The sequence below is a fragment of the Lethenteron reissneri genome, chromosome 38, assembly GCF_015708825.2.
Source record: "Lethenteron reissneri isolate LAM-NWPU_2019-01 chromosome 38, ASM1570882v1, whole genome shotgun sequence".
Classification (NCBI taxonomy): Eukaryota; Metazoa; Chordata; class Hyperoartia; order Petromyzontiformes; family Petromyzontidae; genus Lethenteron; species Lethenteron reissneri.
The window spans coordinates 4,633,816-4,658,846 of NC_083816.1; the positions used below are offsets into that span (position 1 = coordinate 4,633,816).

The following is a 25,031-nucleotide window of genomic DNA, read 5'->3' on the forward strand; positions in this document are numbered from 1 at the left end:
GAACAACCCCTTGAGCGATATAATGAATGAAGTGAAGAAAGGAGCGGCACATAAAGGATCTACAAAGCCAGAACCCACAGAGCCTGGCAAGACAGAGTAGGAGGGGGTGAGAGTGAAGCCGGCAGGGACTGTACAGTATATAAACTAAACTATCTGTAACGTCTACAGCTTTCATTGACTACAGTCTACAATACACACTGTATATCTTTGCTGGTCACACGTCGGTGCTGACGGTAGATAAAGGCCAGCGAGTACACAACAAACGCTCTTTTGTGTTGTGGTCTCTAGGTATTAAAGGCTTGGGCGGATTCAAATCTTAGCCACGTGGGCTCATTGGCGAGGCGTTTGAGATTAGTCCATCTCAAGAGCTCAAACGCGTTGGGTGTTGTGGTGGAGAGGTGGGTTTGAAACTTGCAGGACTGGGTGGTCATTAATGAGTTAATTAGTTACAGGCAGGAGGAGGGATAGAGAGGAGGCACGTGCAGGTTGGGTTGCGTAACGTTTTGTGGGGTGAGAGACAGTTTGTTGATGTTACCGGTCGCAGTTTGACGTTTGCCTAAAAGTTCGAGACGTCCCGGTTCGATACCCGCTCATCGGTTCATTCGTGCCGATCGAGTCAACTGAGCAGGTGGGAGATCGATTTTATTTGTCTAAATCACGCGTTTTGCTGAGCACAAGCCCCAACACGCCAAGCGGACAGTAACAAACAGCAGTGTTATTAAAGTTGTAATATTAGGTTTGAGTTAGCACGATTATTATTACTGTGTATTATTTTTGTAAAGGGCTCTAGAAGGTCCTTGTTAGGGTAAGGTCATCCAAGTCTGGCCAAGGCACGCAGAGGATTTGACTTCGTGGACTGCTCGTGTGCGGATCACCGGGGACGTTATTAGGACGACAAAGTTGGAGTCCTGAGTGAGGTCACAGGGGTCAACCTGAGTGAGGTCGCAGGGGTCAACCTGAGTGAGGTCACTGGGGTCAAGCTGACCCCCTGCAAGCGCTCACCCTGGCGGACTCACGGGAGCTCACGCAGACTCGCATCCAGAAGATCTGGGTGCCGAGACACGGGGACGTGGCGCCCAGGAAGGCGTGTGAGTACACGTGGAGAGAGTGCACGTGGAGTGAGTACACGTGGAGAGAGTGCACGTGGAGAGAGTGCACGTGGAGTGAGTGTCAGTCTGAGTACACGTGGAGTGAGTGTCGGTCTGAGTACACGTGGAGAGAGTACACGTGGAGAGAGTGCACGTGGAGAGTGCACGTGGAGTGAGTACACGTCGAGAGAGTGCACGTGGAGAGAGTGCACGTGAAGTGAGTGTCAGTCTGAGTACACGTGGAGTGAGTGTCGGTCTGAGTACACGTGGAGAGAGTGCACGTGGAGTGAGTACACGTGGAGAGAGTGCACGTGGAGAGAGTGCACGTGGAGTGAGTACACGTGGAGTGAGTGTCGGTTTGAGTACACGTGGAGTGAGTACACGTGGAGTGAGTACACGTGGAGTGAGTGCACGTGGAGTGAGTACACATGGAGTGAGTACCAGTCTAAATACACGTGGAGTGAGTACACGTGGAGTGAGTACCAGTCTAAATACACGTGGAGTGAGTGTCGGCCCGAGTACACGTGGAGTGAGTACACGTGGAGTGAGTGCCAGTCTGAGTACACGTGGAGTGTTTTTTTGAGCACGCGTGGAGTGAGTCCTGGGGGAGCGGTGGTGCAGTGGTTAGCGCACCGCGCTCCGAGTTGGATTCCCGCTCGCGACGAGTGAGCGGCAAGTACTCATCAAGACAGGTCCAGGGCCTCCCCCTGGGTCGCCTTGACCTTCAGTGAGTATCTGTGTCAGCGTCGTCGCTCGGGAGACAAAGGCGACCGAGCGTGGTTGTCTTGTGCTGCTCAGATTACACGCGGCTTGTATACACAACACGTGGCGCTACAACCAGCTACAAATGACATTGTGATTATATGTACACACAGTATGCACGTGCACGTGCAGTTCATACACACGCTGCACCGAACTGCATACAGCAGTGCGAACACGACGTAAAATATACAAAGTACATAACCACAAGTATTCAGCGATATACACAATAGCGCTATGCAGTATATACAAAGACCTCTCCCCTGTGTACTGTTATAGCCTTAACATAAAGTGCTATTTGGACCGTGCGTGGTGTTGGGTGGCCAGCAACACGCGCGGCCGCCTTTGTCTCCCCAGTGGCAATGTTTACACATCGCATCGGGTCCTCATTTGAGGTTGAGTCGACCTAGGGGAGGCCCATAACCGAGTTCAAATGACCCGCCACTGGTGTTGGCCGTGAGCCGGAATCGAGCTCGGGGTCACCCTAACCTCTAAGCCACCGCTCCCCCCACTCACAATGCAGTCGCATACCTAGGCGAGTAGACGCACGTGGTCGTGATGCCACGTGCGTTCCATATTTAGCACTGTGCACCGTTCAGTTTGGTGTTTGAACCAGGTCAGACCTCGGGAGACGGGGTTAAGAGTAGGCCTGAACGATTAATCGATTTTATATCGAAATCGCAATTTGAAACAATGCGATGAGCAAATCGCAAAGGCTGCGATTTTTTGCGATTTGAAAAGTCCTACATTTTGAGCATATTTGAATATTGGGGGGGGGGATGTGTCCCCCCTAATATATTATAATTACGGCCTTTCCATTCATCACCTACCGACACATGCACCATCTCCTCCGCAAGTACCATCACATATTTAGTGACCATCACCCACACGTGTACCAACCATCAACTCCATGAATACCACAGTCAACGCCATTGTGGCGAGATGTTAACTACCCCATGGTCGCGTGGATTTTTCTCAGGGTCCTATTGTTTGTTTCCCTCCATTTAGAAACATGCGCTTTAGAGTATTTGGCTGCTATACATTTCCACATCGTTGAGCCACTTCGTTGACCTATCATTTGTGCCCAGGTCGCGTCTGAAAAGGAGCTATTAGCTCAGTAGGTCCTTACCTGGTAAAATAACAAGAGTAACACTACCCACACCATGGGTCACCTAGGGTGATGGCATTTTGTTCTCTTAACAAATGCAACAAAAATGTATGTCCTGATAGTGGCATTGTCTTTGTGCTGTTCAGCTTTTGGCGTCCTCTGGTCTAACACTGTTTGAGACGAGACTCTAAAGAAAGCTGTCTTTGGTGGGGAGCAATCAGTTAAAAAAACAATGCATCATATACTATCAGAGCCTGTTTTTTTTCGTTTGCATGTTCACCACAAGTACGTGTGGTTAATGCAGACACGATTCCTTGCAAAAGGTTTCAGTTTGGTGTTTTAACATCGTAACACCGGTTGTATTGCCAGAAAGGGTAAAACCTCTTTTTATAAAAATGCATGGTTCACGATTATGAAAATCGTGATTTTTTTTTTAAAACCACCACTATCTGCCCTTAGCATGGGTTGGTGGGTTTGACTGGCGTGGCGGTGTAACGAGTGAGGTCCTGTGATCAGCTGAGCTGGTTTGATCAAGTTTGACTCCAGTAAGGGCTTGTGAATTCCTCACCTTGCTATGAGGCCATTGAACTTGAAAGTCCTTTGGCCCAGCGTTGGAGGGGGGTGAGGTGGGCGGTGGCGAGTGGGAGGGCTCGCAATCTCAAGGTTGCTGGTTCATATCCTCGTTGTGGGGGCAGGGGGTGACTTAATCCATCATCCCGCTACTCTGGGGGGTCCATAAAATAACTACTATTTTGTGGGCAAGTCAATAGCGGTGGTTGTGTCCTGGCAGTTTGGGAGATACTTGCCCCCTGCCATAGTCACGTGGAGTTTCCACCACTGGTTCAGGGCTGTAACCAGTGCCTCGATGCTCATTTGAGCGCTAAACCGGTCTGAATATAATCTGCCCGAGACGACTTGCATTCTGGGCAATTGATAATCTAACTGACACTGGTTTTGTTTGTGCAATGTTTTTTATTTCTCACGCGGCGCAGTTTTGTTTTGGTGCCGATTTCTGTTTTTTTTCATTGCCTGTACTTTTATTCTATTTGTTTAGTTATCTCGGTCGCCCCAGGTCACTCTTGGGAACGAGACTATCCTGCTCTCTTGAGTTCTTACACAGCTGGTTAAACAAAATCCACTCGAAATTATAAATTAGAGATCTCAGTATCTCTATGGGTCTCTATCTCAATGGCTCTCGATGGGTCTATATGCATCTCTACGTGTCTCTATGGGTCTCCATGTGTCTTTCTGTATCTATCTCGAAGGGTCTCTCTATTTCTGTGTTTCTACGTATCGCTATGTGTCTGTTTCATCTTGGTCACCAGATCAGTCATTTGCGTTTCAGACTGTCCTGCTCTCTTGATTTCTTACCTGGTTACACAAAATCGACTTGAAAGCTCTGTGGCTCCTCGCTGCTTATTCTGACCCCACTCAATCATCCACAGTATCGCCAGTTCACCAGCATTGAATCAGGCCAGTTTGACCCTGCTAATGAGACACTGAGGAAAACCAGTCCAGAGTGTTTGCTTGTCATGAAATAAATGCTGCTGAATTGATGAACTCGCAGAAGCCTGTGTGGCTTGTCAAGAAATACTTAACACATTTTATTTTTTTATTTGGATGAGGCAGATATGTGTAGAGAAATTGTCTGATTTTCATATTGTTACTATATTTGTATTCAACCAGAATCACAATATTTATCAATCCCTAAGAAATCTGAAATTCAAAGGGCTACCTTATACAGTACTTTAAATGGGTCAGGTGTGAAATCGTTATGCAATCCCATTATGTAAGAACGGACACCGCTGCGCTCCAAACGACGCCTTTTACTCTGAGTTATAATTCACTGCATCATTCATCGGGCTCGCGGGGGAAGAGCGGTGGCACTGCAGTCGGCACGCCGCACCGCTTAACCCCGGCTACTCGAGATCGATTCCCACTCGCGGCCAACACCAGCGACGAAATAATTGATGCCTGTCATGGGCCCCTCTCCCCCAGTAGGTTGACTCGGCCATAAATGAGTGCATGCCTGGAGCGGCGTCTCAACATCAGCACTGGGGAGACAAAGGCGTCTGGGCGTGGTGCTGGCCACACCAACTCCCACTTAGGTGCACCGTGTGCTGGCCACCATAGGTGCTGCACGCTAACAGCCCCAACAGTCTGTTCATACAGAAGGTCTTGTTACGTGTGTAGAGGCCTGTCCATGCTTGTGTGTGTGTGTGGGGAGCAGTAGTGCAGCGGTTAGCGCACTGCGCTACGAACCCAGCGACCCAAGGTCGATTCCCGCTCACGGCCAACACCAGTGCGATTATCTGAACGGGTCCTGGGCCTCCCCTAGGTCGACTCAGCCTAAAATGAGTGCTTGGTACGGTGTGTAAAATATTGCCACTGGGGAGACGAAGGCAATCGGGCGTGGTGCTGGCCGCCCACCCCCTCGTGTATCGTGCAGGCCTTAATAGGTGCTCGCTAACAGCACTTGCCCCAACAGTCTGTTACTGCTGTAGGAGGAATCGTTGTCTTTTCGTCTTTGTGCTGGCTGGTATGTGTGTATGAGTATGCTGGTATGTACATGTGGCGGCCTGCGCACGCAAACAAATCCACATTCCTAACCACAATGAACCAGGGGGACCTATGGTATTGTTGATGTTTCAGATATGTTGAGATACGTACGACCTATGACATGTTGGTCAAGGTTAAAAAAAGAGATGCGGTGAAAATATTTTCGCCGAGCTCATCTGAAAGTTTTTCGTTTACATTTTCGTTCTTTCCGTTCCTCCAATTTTCCAGGTTGTATTGGGGAATAGTTTCGTGAACATGGAAAAAGAAACGTACAGGTTTAAAGATCATACCTTCTCAACCCCTTATCAGTGCCTAGCTTATTACAGACCAATTCAGGCCTTATTGATCACCCCGTGCCCTTATAAATCTCAACGTTCATCCTACAAAGTCCCATCACAAGGGAGAGAAACACAAACAAATAAACACATTTGGTTTGCCCTATTGAAACGGCTGTACGCCGTATGGACCTAATAACTCAATTGCCCTGTACAAGAATCGGGGTAAACCGTATGGGTTGACAGCTATGGGTAAGATGTGGGGGTGACACCAATCCCTGAACTCGGCCTAGTTAAACTAAACGAACGTGCCAGCTGTGTGGCCGCCCACCACTGATGTTCTGACCCCCACTCAAACCAGTCACACAGTGTTCCCATTTCACGAGCATTGATTCAAGCGAGCCTGACATTGCTGATGATGATGATGATGTGTGTGAAACCGGTGCAGAGTTTTGCTGCTGAAAATATGCACTCCTAGAAGGCCACGTGGCTGATGTGTTGTGTTAAGTGTGTTTACAAATGTGTAAACACGCTCAACATTTAACCTGATTGGAGTATACATGGTGGCCATCATCCCCATTACTGAAAAAAACTTTGCGTAGACATCTCCTAACTTCACCACACGCCTTGTAGGGACCGAGTCTTCGAGCTGCAGTGAACCAATAATTATGCGATTCGATGTCCTCACGTCTGATATGCCTATTGATCACAATTGCACGCTTGAAAAAGAGTCGCGAGACTTGGCGAGGCTCCTAATCTGTGGGTAAATGTTTCCCAATGTTTGCTAAATGTATTTAAATCAGCCCCAGCCTCCCCCATATATCATGTGACTCCTGTGTGACCACCCCTACCGTGAAACCCCTCCACTCTAATCTATACACACACTCCAAACCAGCTCACGTGACCTCTGTGTGGCTCTAAATCCCTGCCCTCTCCTCGCCGCCCACTGTCGTTCCATGCAGCAGCGTCGAGGTCCTAAGCTACCCTCTCCTCAACCCGCACCTCTGCTGAATAGCTTGCTTGGCTACGTACGGTGGGAAAGAAGTTAAACATCTCTCCTGACCACTTCGCTCCCATTCCTTACATTCCTTTTCCATACTTTTCCTCATTTCCCATTCTCTTCTCTCTTCCTTTTCCTGTCCCCTTTCCCCCTTTCCCCAGGCCTGTCTCACAGGGCTCACATCCTTGACCCTTCTCCCCTTCATGTGATTGTACCACCACGGGTTCAAAGGTCGCCAGTTTTCAGCACAAGGAAGACGGATACTAAAGAGGTTAACTCCACGCTCATTAACCTCCTTTTAAGCGTACGCCAGTCGTTCTGTTGGTAGCCGCTGCTCCTGGTGACACAGTGACCCACGACCTTAGAATCAACACTGACGATATGATCTCCCACTCCTTCACCCGCATTCCACGAAGATAAACAATCCCTTGGGGGTTTTATACCCTAAGGTGCGGAGTTTTTCACATCTTCGCGTTTTTGTGTTGATTAGAACCACCCTAACGCCCTGTTACTTAAGCGAATTGAGAGTTGACGTGATACATTTATACGCATCTACCGCTGTGTTCGCTTGCGTGAGCCTGTGGTACGAACCCACACACTCACTCTGTCATTCAATCACTCGCTCATTCGCTCACTCGACAACTCACTCAGCCTCTCGCTCGCTCACCCACTCACCCATCCAACCGCCCATGTCTGTGTGCGTACATGTGTGTCTGTGTGCACCTAGCCTGACACAGGCACCGTGGTGACATCACCGCCATGTAGTGGTGAATGGCGGTTGTCTGTGTGCGCGCGCGTGCATGTGTGTCTATATGCATGTATGTGGGGAGCGGTGATGTACTGGTTAGCGCACTGCGCTACGACCCGGTGGCCTAAGGTTTGATTACCACTCACGGCCATTAACAGTGGTGAATATATGACCCAGACCTAGGCCTCTACTAGGTTGACTCAGCCTTAAATAAGTACAGTAAACCCTTGTTAATTCGACATATATGAGGCTCTGGCCTTGCCAAATTATCCAATATTCCGAATGGTACTGCCTAGTGCCTCCTGCCCCAATAAAATAAAATCCAAATTTGTTTTCCAAACTCTTCACACACCAGACACATTGACACTTCTGCATCAATTCTATCAAAAACTTTGGATTTGTCTCGCAGACTCAGGGATTTATACTTCAAGTCCCTTTCTATTACTTCTTGATGTAGGTGTAGACGACATTGCTGAGAGGGTTGGCTTGCGCAGAGAAGTCCAAAGCGACGGGTCTGCACTAACGCTCACCACGCTCGCCACTCTCGCCACGCTCACCACGCTCCCCACGCTCGCCACTCACCACGCTCACTACACTCGCCACTCTCGCCACGCTCACCACTCTCACCACTCTCGCCACTCTCACCACGCTCACCACGCTCCCCACGCTCCCCACGCTCACCACACTCACCACTCTCGCCACGCTCGCCACTCACCACTCTCGCCACTCTCGCCACGCTCACCACGCTCCCCACGCTCGCCACTCACCACGCTCACCACACTCACCACTCTCGCCACTCTCGCCACGCTCGCCACTCACCACTCTCGCCACGCTCACCACGCTCCCCACGCTCGCCACTCACCACGCTCACCACACTCGCCACTCTCACCACTCTCGCCACGCTCGCCACTCACCACTCTCACCACTCTCACCACGCTCGCTACGCTCACCACGCTCACCACGCTTGCCATGCGCGCCGCCACTCGACCGAGTCGTTGTTTTGGTCGTGGCGCGCAGCGTCGCTTCACTTCTGTGCCGAGATTGAACCATTCGGTACGGCAATTCGGCTCGTGACGAATTACTAGCACACCGTATATATATGCCGAAAGCGCAGCCGTGCCGAATTATCCCCAGTTACGAATGATCAAATACCGAAATAACGAGGTTTTACTGTATTTGGCATGGTATGAAAGTATGAGCACTTGGGAGACAGAGGCAGCCGTGCGGGCCTTAATAGGTGCTCACGAACAGCACTTTCCCCAACAGCCGTTAAGGCTATAGGGGGGATGTGTGTCTTTGTTCTTGTCTGTGAGTGCGGGTGTATTCATTCACGTGGATGTGTTTATCCGGATGTGCCTGTATATGTATGATTGCCTTTTCATGGTTATCTCAGCTTGTGTGTGTGCACGTGCAGGTTTATGTATCGGTGGTTGTCTCTGTGTGTGTGTGTGTCTTACCCGTGCGCATGTGCACGTATGGTGCAGTGGTTAGCGCACTGTGCTACTCACCTGGCGATCCAAGTTCGATTCCCGCTCACAGCCAACACCAGCGACTAATATTCTGAACCGGTCCCAGGCCTTAAAGGAGTACCGGGTGCGGCATGTAAACATCACCGTTGGGGATACAAAGACGGCCGGGCGTGGTATCGGCCACACCATGCCGGCCTTCAACAGGTGCTCGCGAACAGCACTTACCCCAACGGTTTGTTAAAGGCTCCACGGGGCGATCTTTGTCTTTGTGCACGTGTGCAGCATGTGTGCCCCGGCTCACCAACTCCCCATCTCTCATTGTGATGGTGGGGTTGCCGGCTCGGGGAAAGACCTACATCTCCAAGAAGCTCACGCGCTACCTCAACTGGGTCGGAGTCAGCACCAAAGGTGGGTGGATTCCGCGAGATCGCCCGGCGAGGCATCGCCCACCGACACGAAACTAAACACGAAGAACACCTTGTTGTACGCGTTGTTGCTCGCAAAATTCACGTTGATCTCACGACGTTCTTGCGTTGTGTTCGTTGCGTCAAACACCTGGGGGCACGGGGAGGGGGGGCGCACGGGAGAAGGGGAAGGGGGTGGCACAACTATCAATAAGAACTATAAACCATCTGGATTTCACCGGGTAATGCCCACTGAGCTATGTAGCTCTTTTTCAGAAGCGACCTGGCCACAAATGATCACTCAACGAAGTGGCTTATCACGTGGAAATGTACAGCAGCCAAATACCCTAAATGCGTGTTTCCAAATGTGGGGGGAAAAACTGGAGGACCCGGAGAAAATCCACGCGACCACGGAGAGAACACGCAAATTCCAAATATACAGGCATCAGGGTCGGGATTGAACCCACGACTTCCTGTATACCAGGCGATGTAGTCACATCTCGCCACCGTGACACGCTCTTACCACGAGCCCACGTCGCCCACCACAGCCGAACCACCCCTCGACCGCCTCGCTACCACATGGCACTGTCACTCTCCAATCACGCCAGTCGCACAGTGCTATGAACCGGTCCTGGCTCTCCCCTTGGTCCACTCGGCCTCAAATGAGACCTGGTGCAGTGTGTAAACATCAGCACTGGGGAGACAAAGGCAGCCAGGAATGGTATTCGCCACCCACTCCCTTCTGTGCCGTGCTGGAATTCATAACTGCTTACTAACAGCACTTGCCCCAACAGTCTGTTAAGGATGGGGGGCATCTTTTTGTGTGTGTGTATGCGGGACGGTGCAGTGTTCAACGTGGGCATGTACCGGCGCCAGGCCACCGACTCGTACCGCTCGTTCGAGTTCTTCCGCCATGACAACGAGGAGGCGATGACGATCAGGAAGTACGAAGCGCATGCACGCACGCACACACGCACGCACGCACGGTTGAGTCCCGTCACTCAGCCGGGGAAGAAAAACTACCCGAACCAAACGGACTCCGTGATGCTTTCGATCGGTGCCTTGTCCCTCGCGTGTTATACTTTGATGATATTATTATACCCAAGAAAGCCTCACCGAGTCTAATTTTCAAGAAAGTCCTGCCAAGTTTTCGCAATGGGGAGTGATTATTGCTTGCGGTGTATGATCCCGATTGAGTAACTCTGTGTTGGGAATGTTTTCAAATTTGGTGACCGTGACGCCGCCACAGTGTGGCCTACTCTTGCGAACCACATCGCAGGATCTCTTTAACGTCCACCGTGAGTAAAGCAGATGGTGCATGATAGTGGTATCATTGTGGGTGCCACAGTGGCGAGATGTTAATTACCTCGCCTGGTATGCAGCAAGTCGTGGGTTCCATCACGACCCTGGCACCTGTATATTTGGAGTTTGCATCTCTCTCTCTCCCCATAGTCACGTGGATTTTTCTCTGGGTTCTCCGGTTTTCCCCACCACATTTATAATCAACATGCGTTTAGAGGACAGGTAGTCCTCTACTTACGATGGAGATGCGTTACGACGACCCCATCGTAAGTCAATAATATCGTAAGTCGGACCATCGTAACTCGGGGACTATGATACTTGGCTGCTATAAATTTCCACATGATGATAAGCCACTTCTTTGAGCTTCTGAAAAAGAGCTAAACGGCTCAGTGGGCATTACCTGGTAAAATAAAAAATATTTTCTAGTTATCGTGACGGTTAATACGCACCACGGGGTTAACCAGGGTGGCTGCAGGATTTTGAACGGTAAACCTCTGCGGGAATGTGTCACCGCCCATGCGCGTGGCGTTTACGTAGCGATGATGTCGTTCCTTCTGACCCAGACGACGATGAAGTCCTGTCGCCGCGTGACAAAAGGGTTCCTTTCTTTAGGAGCCTTTTGGTTCGGTGTTAGTACCCAAGGCACCTTCATGTCAAGACGTCTGGTCAGCGCGGCAGAGTAGGCCAAATGCTCCCTCGCGGTGGGCTCTCTATAGAGTTTCGTCTAGCAGGGAAGCCCTTCTGCCAGTAGTGGCGTGAGTGAGCACTTGCAGGGCTGCACCTTTACCTGTTACTCAAAGCGCATAGAAAGCACCATTAGGCTTCTTAGAGTTCACTATGAATGCCTCAGGCTCTTAGAGCTAGACTAAGGCTGCTTTTTAGGGTTCATGGAGTTTGTTGGTAATGTTTGATGCTCATTTACGCAGACTTTGGCCTGATTAGAATTCACAGGATTTTTTATGCAAATGGCCGGAGGTGCAGAGACCCAGACGGGCAGGACTGACGCCGTCATGGCAACCGCCTGTGGGTGGTGGTTATACAACTGCTGCGATGACGGTGCTCGCAAACACACACACCTCGCATAATCACCTCGCATTAATCGCACCGACGCACGGGAGGGAGAATGACACGGCTGGGGTGTGACGTCTCCCCCCGGGGCTCGCTACCGCGGGGCCGCGAGCCACGTCCCTGGCCATCTGTAACAATAATAATGTCGACTCATAGCGCGCACGGTGCTCGCTCATCGCTCTCGAAGAGAGAGGACGACTCGGAGGCACGAGGGGGAACCACAGACGAGCGAGAAGGCGGCAGCAGCAGCAGCAGCCTGGCGTAGTTGAGCCGGTGCCAAATGTCACCCCCCCCAAGCTCTGCGGTTCTTTAAATAGAATGAGCGTTTGCTTGCCTGCTCGCCGCTGCCGACGTTGTTTTGCTTGACGGGACGACGGTGCCTCCCTCCCGCAGGCAGTGCGCGCTGACGGCGCTGAACGACGTGAAGACGTACCTCTCAGACGAGGGCGGCCAAGTGGCAGTGAGTGATCGCACAGACGCACGGCGGTCTCGCGCACACACACACGGCGGTCAGACAGACGCACACACATGGCGGTCACACACACACAGACACACTCTTCCACGGGAAGCGTTTCACAACATCTGTGTGTGATCCACCAACCCTCGCTGCTGCCTCAACAGTTCTGGGTTAGAGGCGGTCGCGCTGCTGCACTGTGGGGCATCGCCGCTTGACGAGATTCGCCCCAATTTCACGCTCACCCTTGCCACCGCCATCACTCTCAGCGGATATGTTAAAGCCACTGCCACCGCCGCCTGGGGCAGTGCATTGTGGGCTGCATCTGGATGGTTTTTGAGCAGGGAACTTTTTTGGGATGCCGCGCCGGTGAGATGTTAACTACCTCGCCTGGCAGACAGGAGGTCGTGGGTTTGATTCCGACTCTGATGCCTGCTGCTGTATATTTGGAGTTTGCGTGTCTCTTTCCTCGTGGTCTCGTGGATTTTTCTCCGAGTTCTCCGGTTTTTCCCTTCACATTCAAAAACGTGCGTTTCGAGTTTTGGTTGCTTTAAATTACCACATGAGCCACTTCGTTGAGCTATCATTTGTGGGCAGGTCGCTTCTGAAAAGTAGCTACATGGCTTAGTGAGCCTTACCCGGTAAAATACAGATGGTTTATAGTTCTAATTGATAGTTGTTCCTCCCGTGCCCCCCCCCCTTCCCCTTCTCCCGTGCCCCCCCCCCCTTCCCGTGCCCCCAGGTGTTTGACGCAACGAACACGACGCGAGAACGGCGCGAGATCATCATGAACTTTGCGAGCGAGAACGCGTACAAAGTGTTCTTCGTGGAGTCGGTGTGCATGGACCCCGATGTCATCGCCGCCAACATCCAGGCACGTGGCCCCCCGCCCCACCTCTCTTGCCCCCCTTCCCCCACCCGCATCCCGTGATGCACTAACAGTCCTACTGAACGCAATACCGGGACCGTTAAACGCACTACCGGGGGTCATTAACTGCACTACCGTGGACGTCAACCGAACTACCGGGACCCTTAACCGCACTGCTGGTCGTGGTCACTGCACTCCCGGTCGCGTCGACTGTATGCGTGGTGGGGGTGTGTCTCCAGTATCTCAGTTTCCGTCCGCCTGCAAAACCATCCTTGCGATTGGAATGTGCTCAAAGCAGGATGTGGTAAAGGCGCAGCCTTGCAGGCGCTCGCTCACGCCACCGCTGACGGAAGGAGCCTCCACTAGAGGGGAGCTCTAGAGGGCCCCTTTAGGGGGGTATGTTTGGCCGACTCTTACACATTGGCCAGGCATCTTTGAAAAGGTGGGAACACCGACACTTTGCCCCCACCTGGCGATTGACTGCCTTGAAAACATTTATGCTGCTGGGTTGGAAAGAGGCAGCGAAGGGGTTGGTGGGGTGTGGTGTGGGGGGGATTTCAGAATCTTTGCACCATCAGTCCAAACGCCGCGCAAAGCACTTGAAGCCGGCGAGCACAAGCCGCGCGCGGTGGCTCGGCTCGAGAGCGAACGGCTCGCAAGATCGGAGGGTTTGGGTTCAAACCCTGGTTGGAATGTGGAATTTCCTACAAACCGGCTCTGCAGGAAATCACTCGGGGGCGGGTACACCGCGGACCGCCGGCGCCCAGCCAGCCTGTCACGGTGACCTCCACGCCCACTCAGTAGCCAAACTAGTTTTGAAAAAAAACCACGCTAAAGGAAAAGCCTGCCACCTGCAGGCCGAAATTCCTCGGTAACGTTGAAAGCAAAACGTTATGTTTCTACAAAGTCTCCCACGAAACATCAAGGACCTCAACCGGTTGAGATATATATCATCTATAATCCGCTTGCCGCGGATGATGGCTGCAACCGGGGATCGAACTCGGGTTTGCCGTGGTTGGTAGTGGCCGTGCGCTAACTGCTGCGCCACCGCTCCCGGAGCACCCCCACCTCCCAGTTCTGGCGTCCCACTCGGCTTTCTCGAAAGGAAACGTCTGCCTACGCACAAAACGCGCGGCCACTGCGAGTTGCCGAAGTGTTTCCGAGTCGTGGGGGATTTGCGGCGCTAATCGTTGTCCTTTGCCCGAGTCCTCGAGTGACCGCGCGGGGGCGAGGCGCCAGGGCTCAAGGTCGCCGCGGAGTTCGTCTCGCGATGCCCGTTCGTGACCCCCGTGTCCTCCCAAACCGCTAGCCGTGTGACCGCCCTCGACGAATGAGCGAGGCGGCCACGATGCAACGTTTCACAACACGATGTTAAGTTCCCCGAGGTGGTGGTGGTGGTGATGATGTCGATCGTCGCGATATTTAACATGCGCGTGTGGTTTTTTTTCTGTAGCGTAGCCCAAAGACCCAACATGCCAAGCGGGCCAGTAACAAACAGCACCCTCGAAGGTGCATTTGAGATGATACGAAACAATGCGATCAATTGACAAGATGCCCCCCCCCCTGCTCCCCGTTCCACCCGACCGCCTTCCTCCCCCCTCCCGTTCCCCTGCCCCCCCCCCCTCCCCCCGCGTGTGCTCCACCACCACCACCGCAGGAGGTGAAGCTGACGGGGCCCGACTACAAGGGCATGAACAAGGACGACGCCGTGGACGACTTCCTCAAGAGGATCGTGCTCTACGAGCAGACCTACGAGCCGCTGGACGACATCGCTGACAGGTGGCGCCGCGCTCCGCCACCTTCACTCTGCTTCTCCTTGCTTCACTCCGCTTCTCCTTGCTTCACTCCGCTTCTCCTTGCTTCACTCCGCTTCTCCTTGCTTCACTCCGCTTCTCCTTGCTTCACTCCGCTTCACTCCGCTTCACTCCGCTTCTCCTTGCTTCACTTTGCTTCTCCTTGCTTGACTCCGCTTCTCCTTGCTTCACTCCGCTTCTCCTTGCTTCACTCCGCTTCACTCCGCTTCTCCTTGCTTCACTCCGCTTCTCCTTGCTTGACTCCGCTTCTCCTTGCTTCACTCTGCTTCTCCTTGCTTCACTCCGCTTCTCCTTGCTTCACTCCGCTTCTCCTTGCTTCACTCCGCTTCTCCTTGCTTCACTCCGCTTCTCCTTGCTTCACTCCGCTTCTCCTTGCTTCACTCCGCTTCTCCTTGCTTCACTCCGCTTCACTCCGCTTCACTCCGCTTCTCCTTGCTTCACTTTGCTTCTCCTTGCTTGACTCCGCTTCTCCTTGCTTCACTCCGCTTCTCCTTGCTTCACTCCGCTTCACTCGCTTCTCCTTGCTTCACTCCGCTTCTCCTTGCTTCACTCCGCTTCTCCTTGCTTCACTCCGCTTCTCCTTGCTTCACTCCGCTTCTCCTTGCTTCACTCCGCTTCTCCTTGCTTCACTCCGCTTCTCCTTGCTTCACTCCGCTTCTCCTTGCTTCACTCCGCTTCTCCTTGCTTCACTCCGCTTCTCCTTGCTTCACTCCGCTTCTCCTTGCTTCACTCCGCTTCTCCTTGCTTCACTCCGCTTCTCCTTGCTTCACTCCGCTTCTCCTTGCTTCACTCCGCTTCTCCTTGCTTCACTCCGCTTCTCCTTGCTTCACTCCGCTTCTCCTTGCTTCACTCCGCTGCTTGCTTCACTCCGCTTCTCCTTGCTTCACTCCGCTTCTCCTTGCTTCACTCCGCTTCTCCTTGCTTCACTCCGCTTCTCCTTGCTTCACTCCGCTTCTCCTTGCTTCACTCCGCTTCTCCTTGCTTCACTCCGCTTCTCCTTGCTTCACTCCGCTTCCTTGCTTCACTCCGCTTCTCTGCTTCCTCCTTGCTTCACTCCGCTTCTCCTTGCTTCACTCCGCTTCTCCTTGCTTCACTCCGCTTCACTCCGCTTCTCCTTGCTTCACTCCGCTTCTCCTTGCTTCACTCCGCTTCTCCTTGCTTCACTCCGCTTCACTCCGCTTCTCCTTGCTTCACTCCGCTTCTCCTTGCTTCACTCCGCTTCTCCTTGCTTCACTCCGCTTCGCTCCGCTGCTTGCTTCGCTTTGCTCCGCCACCTTCACTCCGCTTCTCCTTGCTTCACTTCGCTTCATGCTCCACCCCACTTGATCTGGCTGTGCTTAAATTCGCTCTGCTCCGCTTGATCCACTATACCCCTACTCGTGATGAAGAGCAAGCTCTAATACCTACGTTGACAATGATAATAGTAGTAATTAAGTGTTAGCTGTGATGATTTGTACGATAAGTAGATGCAGCTCTGATGATGGGTATGTAAAGCATAGGCTGTGATTACGTTGATGACAATGATGATGGTCTTAATCGGAGCAAGCTTTCATCGTGGCCATGATGCGAGTAATGAGTGTGAGCTGCAATGTGAGTGACGAGCGTAACGCACCCGAGCCGTCACGATGAAGGGCATTGCAAGCTGCGATGACGACGACGACGACGACGGGCGGTGTTCGCGAGGACGTGAACGACGCCGGTAATGAACTCGCGCCGCGGTGACGACGTTCGCGACTCCGCCAAGCAGACGATGTCCCATCTCGCACCTCCTCCTCCTCTTCTCTCCCCATCTAGCGAGCTGTCCTACATCAAGATCATCAACGTGGGGCAGCGCTTCCTGGTGAACCGCGTGCAGGACCACGTGCAGAGCAAGATCGTCTACTACCTCATGAACATCCACGTGCAGCCGCGCTCCATCTACCTGTGCCGCCACGGCGAGAGCGAGCTCAACATCAAGGGCCGCATCGGCGGGGACTCGGGGCTCTCCCTGCGCGGGAAGCAGGTGGGTGGGGGGGGGCAGTGCGGTGGGGGGAAGCGTGTGGGTTGGGGGGGGGGGGAGAGTGTGGGTAATGAGACGGGGGTAGGGGGGGCAGTGTGTGGGGGGGAGGGGGCCAGTCTGGTGAAGCGTGTGGGTAGAGAGGGGGGGGTGGGGGGAAGCGTGTGAGGAGAGAGGGGGGGGGTGGGGAGAAGCATGTGGGGAGAGGGGGGGGTGGGGGGAAGAGTGTGGGTAGAGAGGGGGTGGGGAAGAGTGTGGGGAGAGGAGGGGGGGTGGGGGGAAGAGTGTGGGTAGAGAGGGGGGGTGGGGGGAAGAGTGTGAGTAGAGGGGGGGGGGAAACATGTGGGTAGAGAGAGAGAGGGGGGTGGGGGTAGCATGGGAGTCGAGTGGGAGCTGTGGGGGGGGGGCAGGATGGTGGTAGTGGGGGGGGTAGGGGCAGTGGGAGTGCGGTGGGAGTGCAGGTTGGGGGCAGCCGTTGGGCTGCCACCTGTCCAGCTTTTCCCAGGATCCTCTTCTTGTTGAGGAGGAAGCTGCTGCTGCTGCTGCTGCTGCTGCTGTACCGGGTAAACCAAGTCCTGCGGAGTGTTTGCGTCGCTTGCGGAGTAACAACGCGCACACGGCTCACGGCCACGCGCTTGCACGCAGTGCCGCCCTCGTCCGCTGTCGCGAGATGGTCGTCTTCTGCGTCTTTCCACGATTTGCCCCGGTTTATTTTGTTTTATAACTGGAGGTGGCATCCCTAGGGTAGCAGGGAGAGGATGAGTGGGTGTGGAGGAAAGGAGGGGAGAGGAAAGAGGAGGAGAGTGGGAGGTGGGGGGATGTGGAGCGAGGAGCAGCAGGGAGAGCAGCATGAAGTGAGGTTTTGAAGGAAAGTGAAAGGGTGAAGTGAGGTATTGAGGGAGAAAGGAACAAAGGGGGAGTATGAGAGGGAAGGATGAAGGTGGAGATAAATGAGGGAGAGAGGGGGAAGTTAAGAGGGCGAGAGAATTAAGAAGGAAAATAGGGGGCAGACGATGGGGACGAGGGATGAAGGGGGGGGGGAGGGGGGGGGGAGTAGAGGAAGAGATTAGACAAGTAATGAAGACCAGGGAGGGGGGGGCAGAGCGAGATTAACCCTTGACCCTGTTTGCTCTCCTTCCCCCCACAATATCCTCCCTTCCCCTCTCTCTCCACCTCTCCTGGTGCCCCCCCCCCCCCCCCCCCAGTTCGCCAACACGATGGGCAACTTCCTGCGGGAGCAGAACATCAAGGACCTGAAGGTCTGGACAAGCCAGATGAAGCGCACCATCCAGACGGCCGAGGCGCTGGGCGCGCCGTACGAACAGTGGAAGGCGCTCGACGAAATCGACGCTGTGCGTGCCCGCTCACTCCTTCGCTCGCCTGTTTCATTCATTTATTAACTCGCTCCATTCATACAATCACTCATTTGTTCACTCGCTCGACCACTGCATTAATGTACCCCCTCGCTCACTCATTCACTCGCTCATTCATTTATTCGCTCGATTAATTCACTCACTTCTTTGCTCAATCGCTATTACTTGTTTAATCAATCGCTTATTCAACCGTGTGTTCAGTTGCTCATTCTATCACTCCATTACTCATTCATGTATTAATTCATGTTAATTCACTCGCTCGTTCAGTCGTTGGCTCTTTGTTTGTTTGTGCGGTATTTCTTCACAATCGGGGCGACCATCCTAGCCGGTTGATGGCGGTTGATCACCATTGCGATTGGCGGTGCGGCATGCTCACTGCGGTGGGGGTGGGGGTGGTTCGTGCCGCCGCGTGCAGGGCGTGTGCGAAGAGATGACCTACGAGGAGATCCAGGAGACGCACCCGGAGGAGTTTGCGCTCCGGGACCAGGACAAGTACCACTACCGCTACCCCAAGGGGGAGGTGAGTCCAACCGGGACCCGACGGCCGCCAGTCCCCTCCAACTCGGAGCAAAAACGACCGAATAAAAACTGGTGCAAAAAAAAACGACTGCATTTCGGAAGGAAAAAAAAATCGCGAAATAGATTATAGAATAATTAACATGTTGGCCAAATTCAATTTTAAAGAGACACCTGTACGAATTAATAATAATTTTAATTGGTATAAGCTGCACAGTAGTCGCTCGCTCCCGGAAGAGGGAAAACGACTCGGAGGTGCGAGGAAGAACCACGGACGAGAGGTGGCGGTGAGCCAGGGGGTAGCGGTGAGTCAGGAGCCAGGAGCCAGGCGGTAGCGGTGAGTCAGGAGCCAGGAGCCAGGCGGTAGTGGTGAGTCAGGAGCCAGGCGGTAGTGGTGAGTCAGGAGCCAGGCGGTAGCGGTGAGTCAGGAGCCAGGAGCCAGGCGGTAGCGGTGAGTCAGGAGTCAGGAGCCAGGCGGTAGCGGTGAGTCAGGAGCCAGGAGCCGGGCGGTAGCGGTGAGTCAGGAGCCAGGAGCCAGGCGGTAGTGGTGAGTCAGGAGCCAGGAGCCAGGCGGTAGTGGTGAGTCAGGAGCCAGGCGGTAGTGGTGAGTCAGGAGCCAGGAGCCAGGCAGTAGCGGTGAGTCAGGAGCCAGGAGCCAGGCGGTAGTGGTGAGTCAGGAGCCAGGAGCCAGGCGGTAGTGGTGAGTCAGGAGCCAGGAGCCAGGCGGTAGCGGTGAGTCAGGAGCCAGGAGCCGGGCGGTAGCGGTGAGTCAGGAGCCAGGAGCCAGGCGGTAGTGGTGAGTCAGGCGGTAGTGGTGAGTCAGGAGCCAGGAGCCAGGGGGTAGCGGTGAGTCAGGAGTCAGGAGCCAGGCGGTAGTGGTGAGTCAGGAGCCAGGAGCCGGGCGGTAGTGGTGAGTCAGGAGCCAGGAGCCGGGCGGTAGCGGTGAGGCAGGAGCCAGGAGCCAGGCGGTAGTGGTGAGTCAGGCGGTAGTGGTGAGTCAGGAGCCAGGAGCCAGGGGGTAGCGGTGAGTCAGGAGTCAGGAGCCAGGCGGTAGTGGTGAGTCAGGAGCCAGGAGCCGTGCGGTAGTGGTGAGTTAGGAGCCAGGAGCCAGGGGGTAGCGGTGAGTCAGGAGCCAGGAGCCAGGCGGTAGTGGTGAGTCAGGAGCCAGGAGCCAGGCAGTAGTGGTGAGTCAGGAGTCAGGAGCCAGGCAGTAGTGGTGAGTCAGGAGTCAGGAGCCAGGCAGTAGTAGTGAGTCAGGAGCCAGGAGCCAGGCAGTAGTGGTGAGTCAGGAGCCAGGAGCCAGGCGGTAGTGGTGAGTCAGGAGCCAGGAGCCAGGCGTAGCGGTGAGTCAGGAGCCAGGAGCCAGGCGGTAGTGGTGAGTCAGGAGCCAGGAGCCAGGCGGTAGCGGTGAGTCAGGAGCCAGGAGCCAGGCGGTAGCGGTGAGTCAGGAGTCAGGAGCCAGGCGGTAGCGGTGAGTCAGGAGCCAGGAGCCGGGCGGTAGTGGTGAGTCAGGAGCCGGGCGGTAGCGGTGAGTCAGGAGTCAGGAGCCGGGCGGTAGCGGTGAGTCAGGAGCCAGGAGCCAGGGGGTAGCGGTGAGTCAGGAGCCAGGAGCCAGGCGGTAGCGGTGAGTCAGGAGCCAGGAGCCAGGAGCCAGGCAGTAGTGGTGAGTCAGGAGTCAGGAGCCAGGAGCCAGGCAGTAGTGGTGAGTCAGGAGTCAGGAGCCAGGCAGTAGCGGTGAGTCAGGAGCCAGGAGCCAGGCAGTAGCGGTGAGTCAGGAGTCAGGAGCCAGGCGGTAGCGGTGAGTCAGGAGCCAGGAGCCAGGCAGTAGCGGTGAGTCAGGAGTCAGGAGCCAGGGGGTAGCGGTGAGTCAGGAGCCAGGAGCCGGGCGGTAGCGGTGAGTCAGGAGTCAGGAGCCGGGCGGTAGCGGTGAGTCAGGAGCCAGGAGCCGGGCGGTAGTGGTGAGTCAGGAGTCAGGAGCCGGGCGGTAGCGGTGAATCAGGAGCCAGGCGGTAGTAGTGAGTCAGGAGTCAGGAGCCAGGCGGTAGCGGTGAGTCAGGAGCCAGGAGCCGGGCGGTAGCGGTGAGTCAGGAGCCAGGAGCCAGGCGGTAGTGGTGAGTCAGGCGGTAGTGGTGAGTCAGGAGCCAGGAGCCAGGGGGTAGCGGTGAGTCAGGAGTCAGGAGCCAGGCGGTAGTGGTGAGTCAGGAGCCAGGAGCCGGGCGGTAGTGGTGAGTCAGGAGCCAGGAGCCGGGCGGTAGCGGTGAGGCAGGAGCCAGGAGCCAGGCGGTAGTGGTGAGTCAGGCGGTAGTGGTGAGTCAGGAGCCAGGAGCCAGGGGGTAGCGGTGAGTCAGGAGTCAGGAGCCAGGCGGTAGTGGTGAGTCAGGAGCCAGGAGCCGTGCGGTAGTGGTGAGTTAGGAGCCAGGAGCCAGGGGGTAGCGGTGAGTCAGGAGCCAGGAGCCAGGCGGTAGTGGTGAGTCAGGAGCCAGGAGCCAGGCAGTAGTGGTGAGTCAGGAGTCAGGAGCCAGGCAGTAGTGGTGAGTCAGGAGTCAGGAGCCAGGCAGTAGTAGTGAGTCAGGAGCCAGGAGCCAGGCAGTAGTGGTGAGTCAGGAGCCAGGAGCCAGGCGGTAGTGGTGAGTCAGGAGCCAGGAGCCAGGCGGTAGCGGTGAGTCAGGAGCCAGGAGCCAGGCGGTAGTGGTGAGTCAGGAGCCAGGAGCCAGGCGGTAGCGGTGAGTCAGGAGCCAGGAGCCAGGCGGTAGCGGTGAGTCAGGAGTCAGGAGCCAGGCGGTAGCGGTGAGTCAGGAGCCAGGAGCCGGGCGGTAGTGGTGAGTCAGGAGCCGGGCGGTAGCGGTGAGTCAGGAGTCAGGAGCCGGGCGGTAGCGGTGAGTCAGGAGCCAGGAGCCAGGGGGTAGCGGTGAGTCAGGAGCCAGGAGCCAGGCGGTAGCGGTGAGTCAGGAGCCAGGAGCCAGGCAGTAGTGGTGAGTCAGGAGTCAGGAGCCAGGAGCCAGGCAGTAGTGGTGAGTCAGGAGTCAGGAGCCAGGCAGTAGCGGTGAGTCAGGAGCCAGGAGCCAGGCAGTAGCGGTGAGTCAGGAGTCAGGAGCCAGGCGGTAGCGGTGAGTCAGGAGCCAGGAGCCAGGCAGTAGCGGTGAGTCAGGAGTCAGGAGCCAGGGGGTAGCGGTGAGTCAGGAGCCAGGAGCCGGGCGGTAGCGGTGAGTCAGGAGTCAGGAGCCGGGCGGTAGCGGTGAGTCAGGAGCCAGGAGCCGGGCGGTAGTGGTGAGTCAGGAGTCAGGAGCCGGGCGGTAGCGGTGAGTCAGGAGCCAGGCGGTAGTAGTGAGTCAGGAGTCAGGAGCCAGGCGGTAGCGGTGAGTCAGGAGCAAGGAGCCAGGCGGTAGCGGTGAGTCAGGAATCAGGAGCCAGGGGGTAGCGGTGAGTCAGGAGCCAGGAGCCAGGCGGTAGTGGTGAGTCAGGAGCCAGGAGCCAGGCGGTAGCGGTGAGTCAGGAGTCAGGAGCCATGGGGTAGCGGTGAGTCAGGAGCCAGGAGCCAGGCGGTAGTGGTGAGTCAGGAGCCAGGAGCCAGGCGGTAGTGGTGAGTCAGGAGCCAGGAGCCAGGCGGTAGCGGTGAGTCAGGAGCCAGGCGGTAGCGGTGAGTCAGGAGCCAGGAGCCAGGCGGTAGCGGTGAGTCAGGAGCCAGGAGCCGGGCGGTAGTGGTGAGTCAGGAGCCAGGAGCCAGGCGGTAGCGGTGAGTCAGGAGCCAGGAGCCGGGCGGTAGTGGTGAGTCAGGAGCCAGGAGCCAGGCGGTAGCGGTGAGTCAGGAGCCAGGGGGTAGCGGTGGAGCCAGCACGACCAGCAATTGTCCAAGCTCTGTGGTCCTTCAGCTGTTCTTCTTCAGCTCTTTTCAGTCAACCAGTGTTTAAGTCGGCGTTCACAACCTCTGTTACGAATCCGTAATCGGTTACTTTTGAGTTGGATCATCGTGTAGGTATAACGCCAATTAATGATCAACTGTGCCCTCCGCCACCCGACACAGCCAATTACGTTACGTGGGGGGAGTGAAATCCTCCGATTGCGTTGGTTTTTCAGCAAAAACCGGAGGGGGGGACGTTGAAAAGCAAACAAAATTTTGCTTGTTGGGGCGGGGGGGGGGTGTCTTTGTCTTTGCACACGGGCAGTCGTACCAGGACCTGGTGCACCGCCTGGAGCCGGTGATCATGGAGCTGGAGCGGCAGGAGAACGTGCTGGTCATCTGCCACCAGGCCGTCATGCGCTGTCTACTCGCCTACTTCCTTGACAAGTCCTACGGTACGCGGGGTGGTCGCTGTGCAGACACTCGTACATGCCGACGCGCGCGCAGGTACACGCAGAAACACGCAGACGCATGGCCACAGAACATCCAGACACAGAATCGCACCGACACACGGGCACACCGGCACCGGGGTTCCTTCCTCGCCGCCCGCCACTCACCGCACCACATGGGTTGGTGAAGCAGCCAATCGCGTGCAATAATGTTGTCATTGACTCGATCCCATCAAGTTACTCAAAAGTACGAATGCGCAGCCCCTTGATCAATCCGCTGCTGGATGAAAGCCCGTGGACACACGAGGGTGGTCGTTTGAGCGTACTTCACCAACGCTGGTGCCGTCTCGTTTCAGAAGAGCTCCCCTACCTCAAGTGCTACCTCCACACGGTCATCAAGCTCACACCCGTGGCTTACGGTACGGTCGCCGGCTCGTGATCTTTGTGTGTATGTGGTGCCGATGGGCGACGACCTCGCCCTCTCGTCCCGTGACGTCAGATTGCCAGCCTTCAAACAAGGGGGGGCACCGGGCGAGGGGTTGTGATGTTTCATTGGTTCAATTCGATTATCGCGGGAATGGGATACAAATGTTCCGTTTTGGCTACGGGGCAGAACAAAATGGAGATGGAAAGTACTGAGGAAGATGACACAAACGGATGGATAGAACAGATACAGGGTAATGTGGATTTACATGGCTTTTAAATGTGACCACATCTCAAGGCACGAGAGAAACAGCGGGCCGATTTATTTTAAAGAAGGAGAGGCAGTCGGCCACAAGTTTCTATGTGAGTCTGTGGGTCTGTGTGTGAGTCTATGGGAGAGAAAGGCAGTCAGCCACAAGTTTCTATGTGAGTCTGTGTGTGTGTGAGAGTCTATGGGAGAGAAATGCAGTCAGCCACAAGTTTCTATGTGAGTCTGTGGGTCTGTGTGTGAGTCTATGGGAGAGAAAGGCAGTCAGCCACAAGTTTCTATGTGAGTCTGTGGGTCTGTGTGTGAGTCTATGGGAGAGAAAGGCAATCAGCCACAAGTTTCTATGTGAGTCTGTATGTGTGTGTGAGTCTATGGGAGAGAAAGGCAGTCAGCCACAAGTTTCTATGTGAGTCTGTGGGTCTGTGTGTGAGTCTATGGGAGAGAAAGGCAATCAGCCACAAGTTTCTATGCGAGTCTGTGTGTGTGTGTGAGTCTATGGGAGAGAAATGCAGTCAGCCACAAGTTTCTATGTGAGTCTGTGGGTCTGTGTCTGTGTGTGTGTGAGTCTATGAGAGAGAAAGGCAGTCAGCCACAAGTTTCTATATGAGTCTGTGGGTCTGTGTGTGTGTGAGTCTATGGGAGAGAACGGCAGTCAGCCACAAGTTTCTATGTGAGTCTGTGGGTCTGTGTGTGTGTGTGAGTCTATGGGAGAGAACGGCAGTCAGCCACAAGTTTCTATGTGAGTCTGTGGGTCTGTGTGTGTGTGAGTCTATGGGAGAGAAAGGCAGTCAGCCACAAGTTTCTATGTGAGTCTGTGGGTCTGTGTGTGTGTGAGTCTATGGGAGTGAACGGCAGTCAGCCACAAGTTTCTATGCGAGTCTGTGGGTCTGTGTGTGTGTGTGAGTCTATGGGAGAGAACGGCAGTCAGCCACAAGTTTTTATGTGAGTCTGTGGGTCTGTGTGAGTATGGGAGAGAAAGGCAGTCAGCCACAAGTTTCTATGCGAGTCTGTGGGTCTGTGTGTGTGTGTGAGTCTATGGGAGAGAACGGCAGTCAGCCACAAGTTTTTATGTGAGTCTGTGGGTCTGTGTGAGTATGGGAGAGAAAGGCAGTCAGCCACAAGTTTCTATGCGAGTCTGTGGGTCTGTGTGTGTGTGCGAGTCTATGGGAGAGAAAGGCAGTCGGCCACAAGTTTATATGCGAGTCTGTGTGTCTGTGTGTGTGTGAGTCTATGGGAGAGAAAGGCAGTCAGC

General features: G+C 54.8%; 1 protein-coding gene across 3 annotated transcripts in view; it reads left to right on the forward strand.

Annotated features, from left to right (window-relative positions):
• LOC133351750 (6-phosphofructo-2-kinase/fructose-2,6-bisphosphatase-like) overlaps positions 1-25,031 on the forward strand; it is a 52,058-nt gene that overhangs the window by 19,427 nt on the left and 7,600 nt on the right. For 2 of the 3 annotated variants that reach the window (XM_061567225.1, XM_061567224.1), the window contains exons 2-11: positions 9,289-9,414; positions 10,258-10,354; positions 12,174-12,240; positions 12,977-13,108; positions 14,760-14,881; positions 16,711-16,918; positions 18,118-18,264; positions 18,701-18,805; positions 22,965-23,094; positions 23,445-23,507. In XM_061567225.1, coding sequence (XP_061423209.1) covers positions 9,289-9,414; positions 10,258-10,354; positions 12,174-12,240; positions 12,977-13,108; positions 14,760-14,881; positions 16,711-16,918; positions 18,118-18,264; positions 18,701-18,805; positions 22,965-23,094; positions 23,445-23,507 — 1,197 coding nt within the window. Of the gene's footprint in view, positions 1-45; positions 1,089-9,288; positions 9,415-10,257; positions 10,355-12,173; positions 12,241-12,976; positions 13,109-14,759; positions 14,882-16,710; positions 16,919-18,117; positions 18,265-18,700; positions 18,806-22,964; positions 23,095-23,444; positions 23,508-25,031 lie in introns of those variants that run through there. The other variant, XM_061567226.1, reaches the window with a different exon arrangement.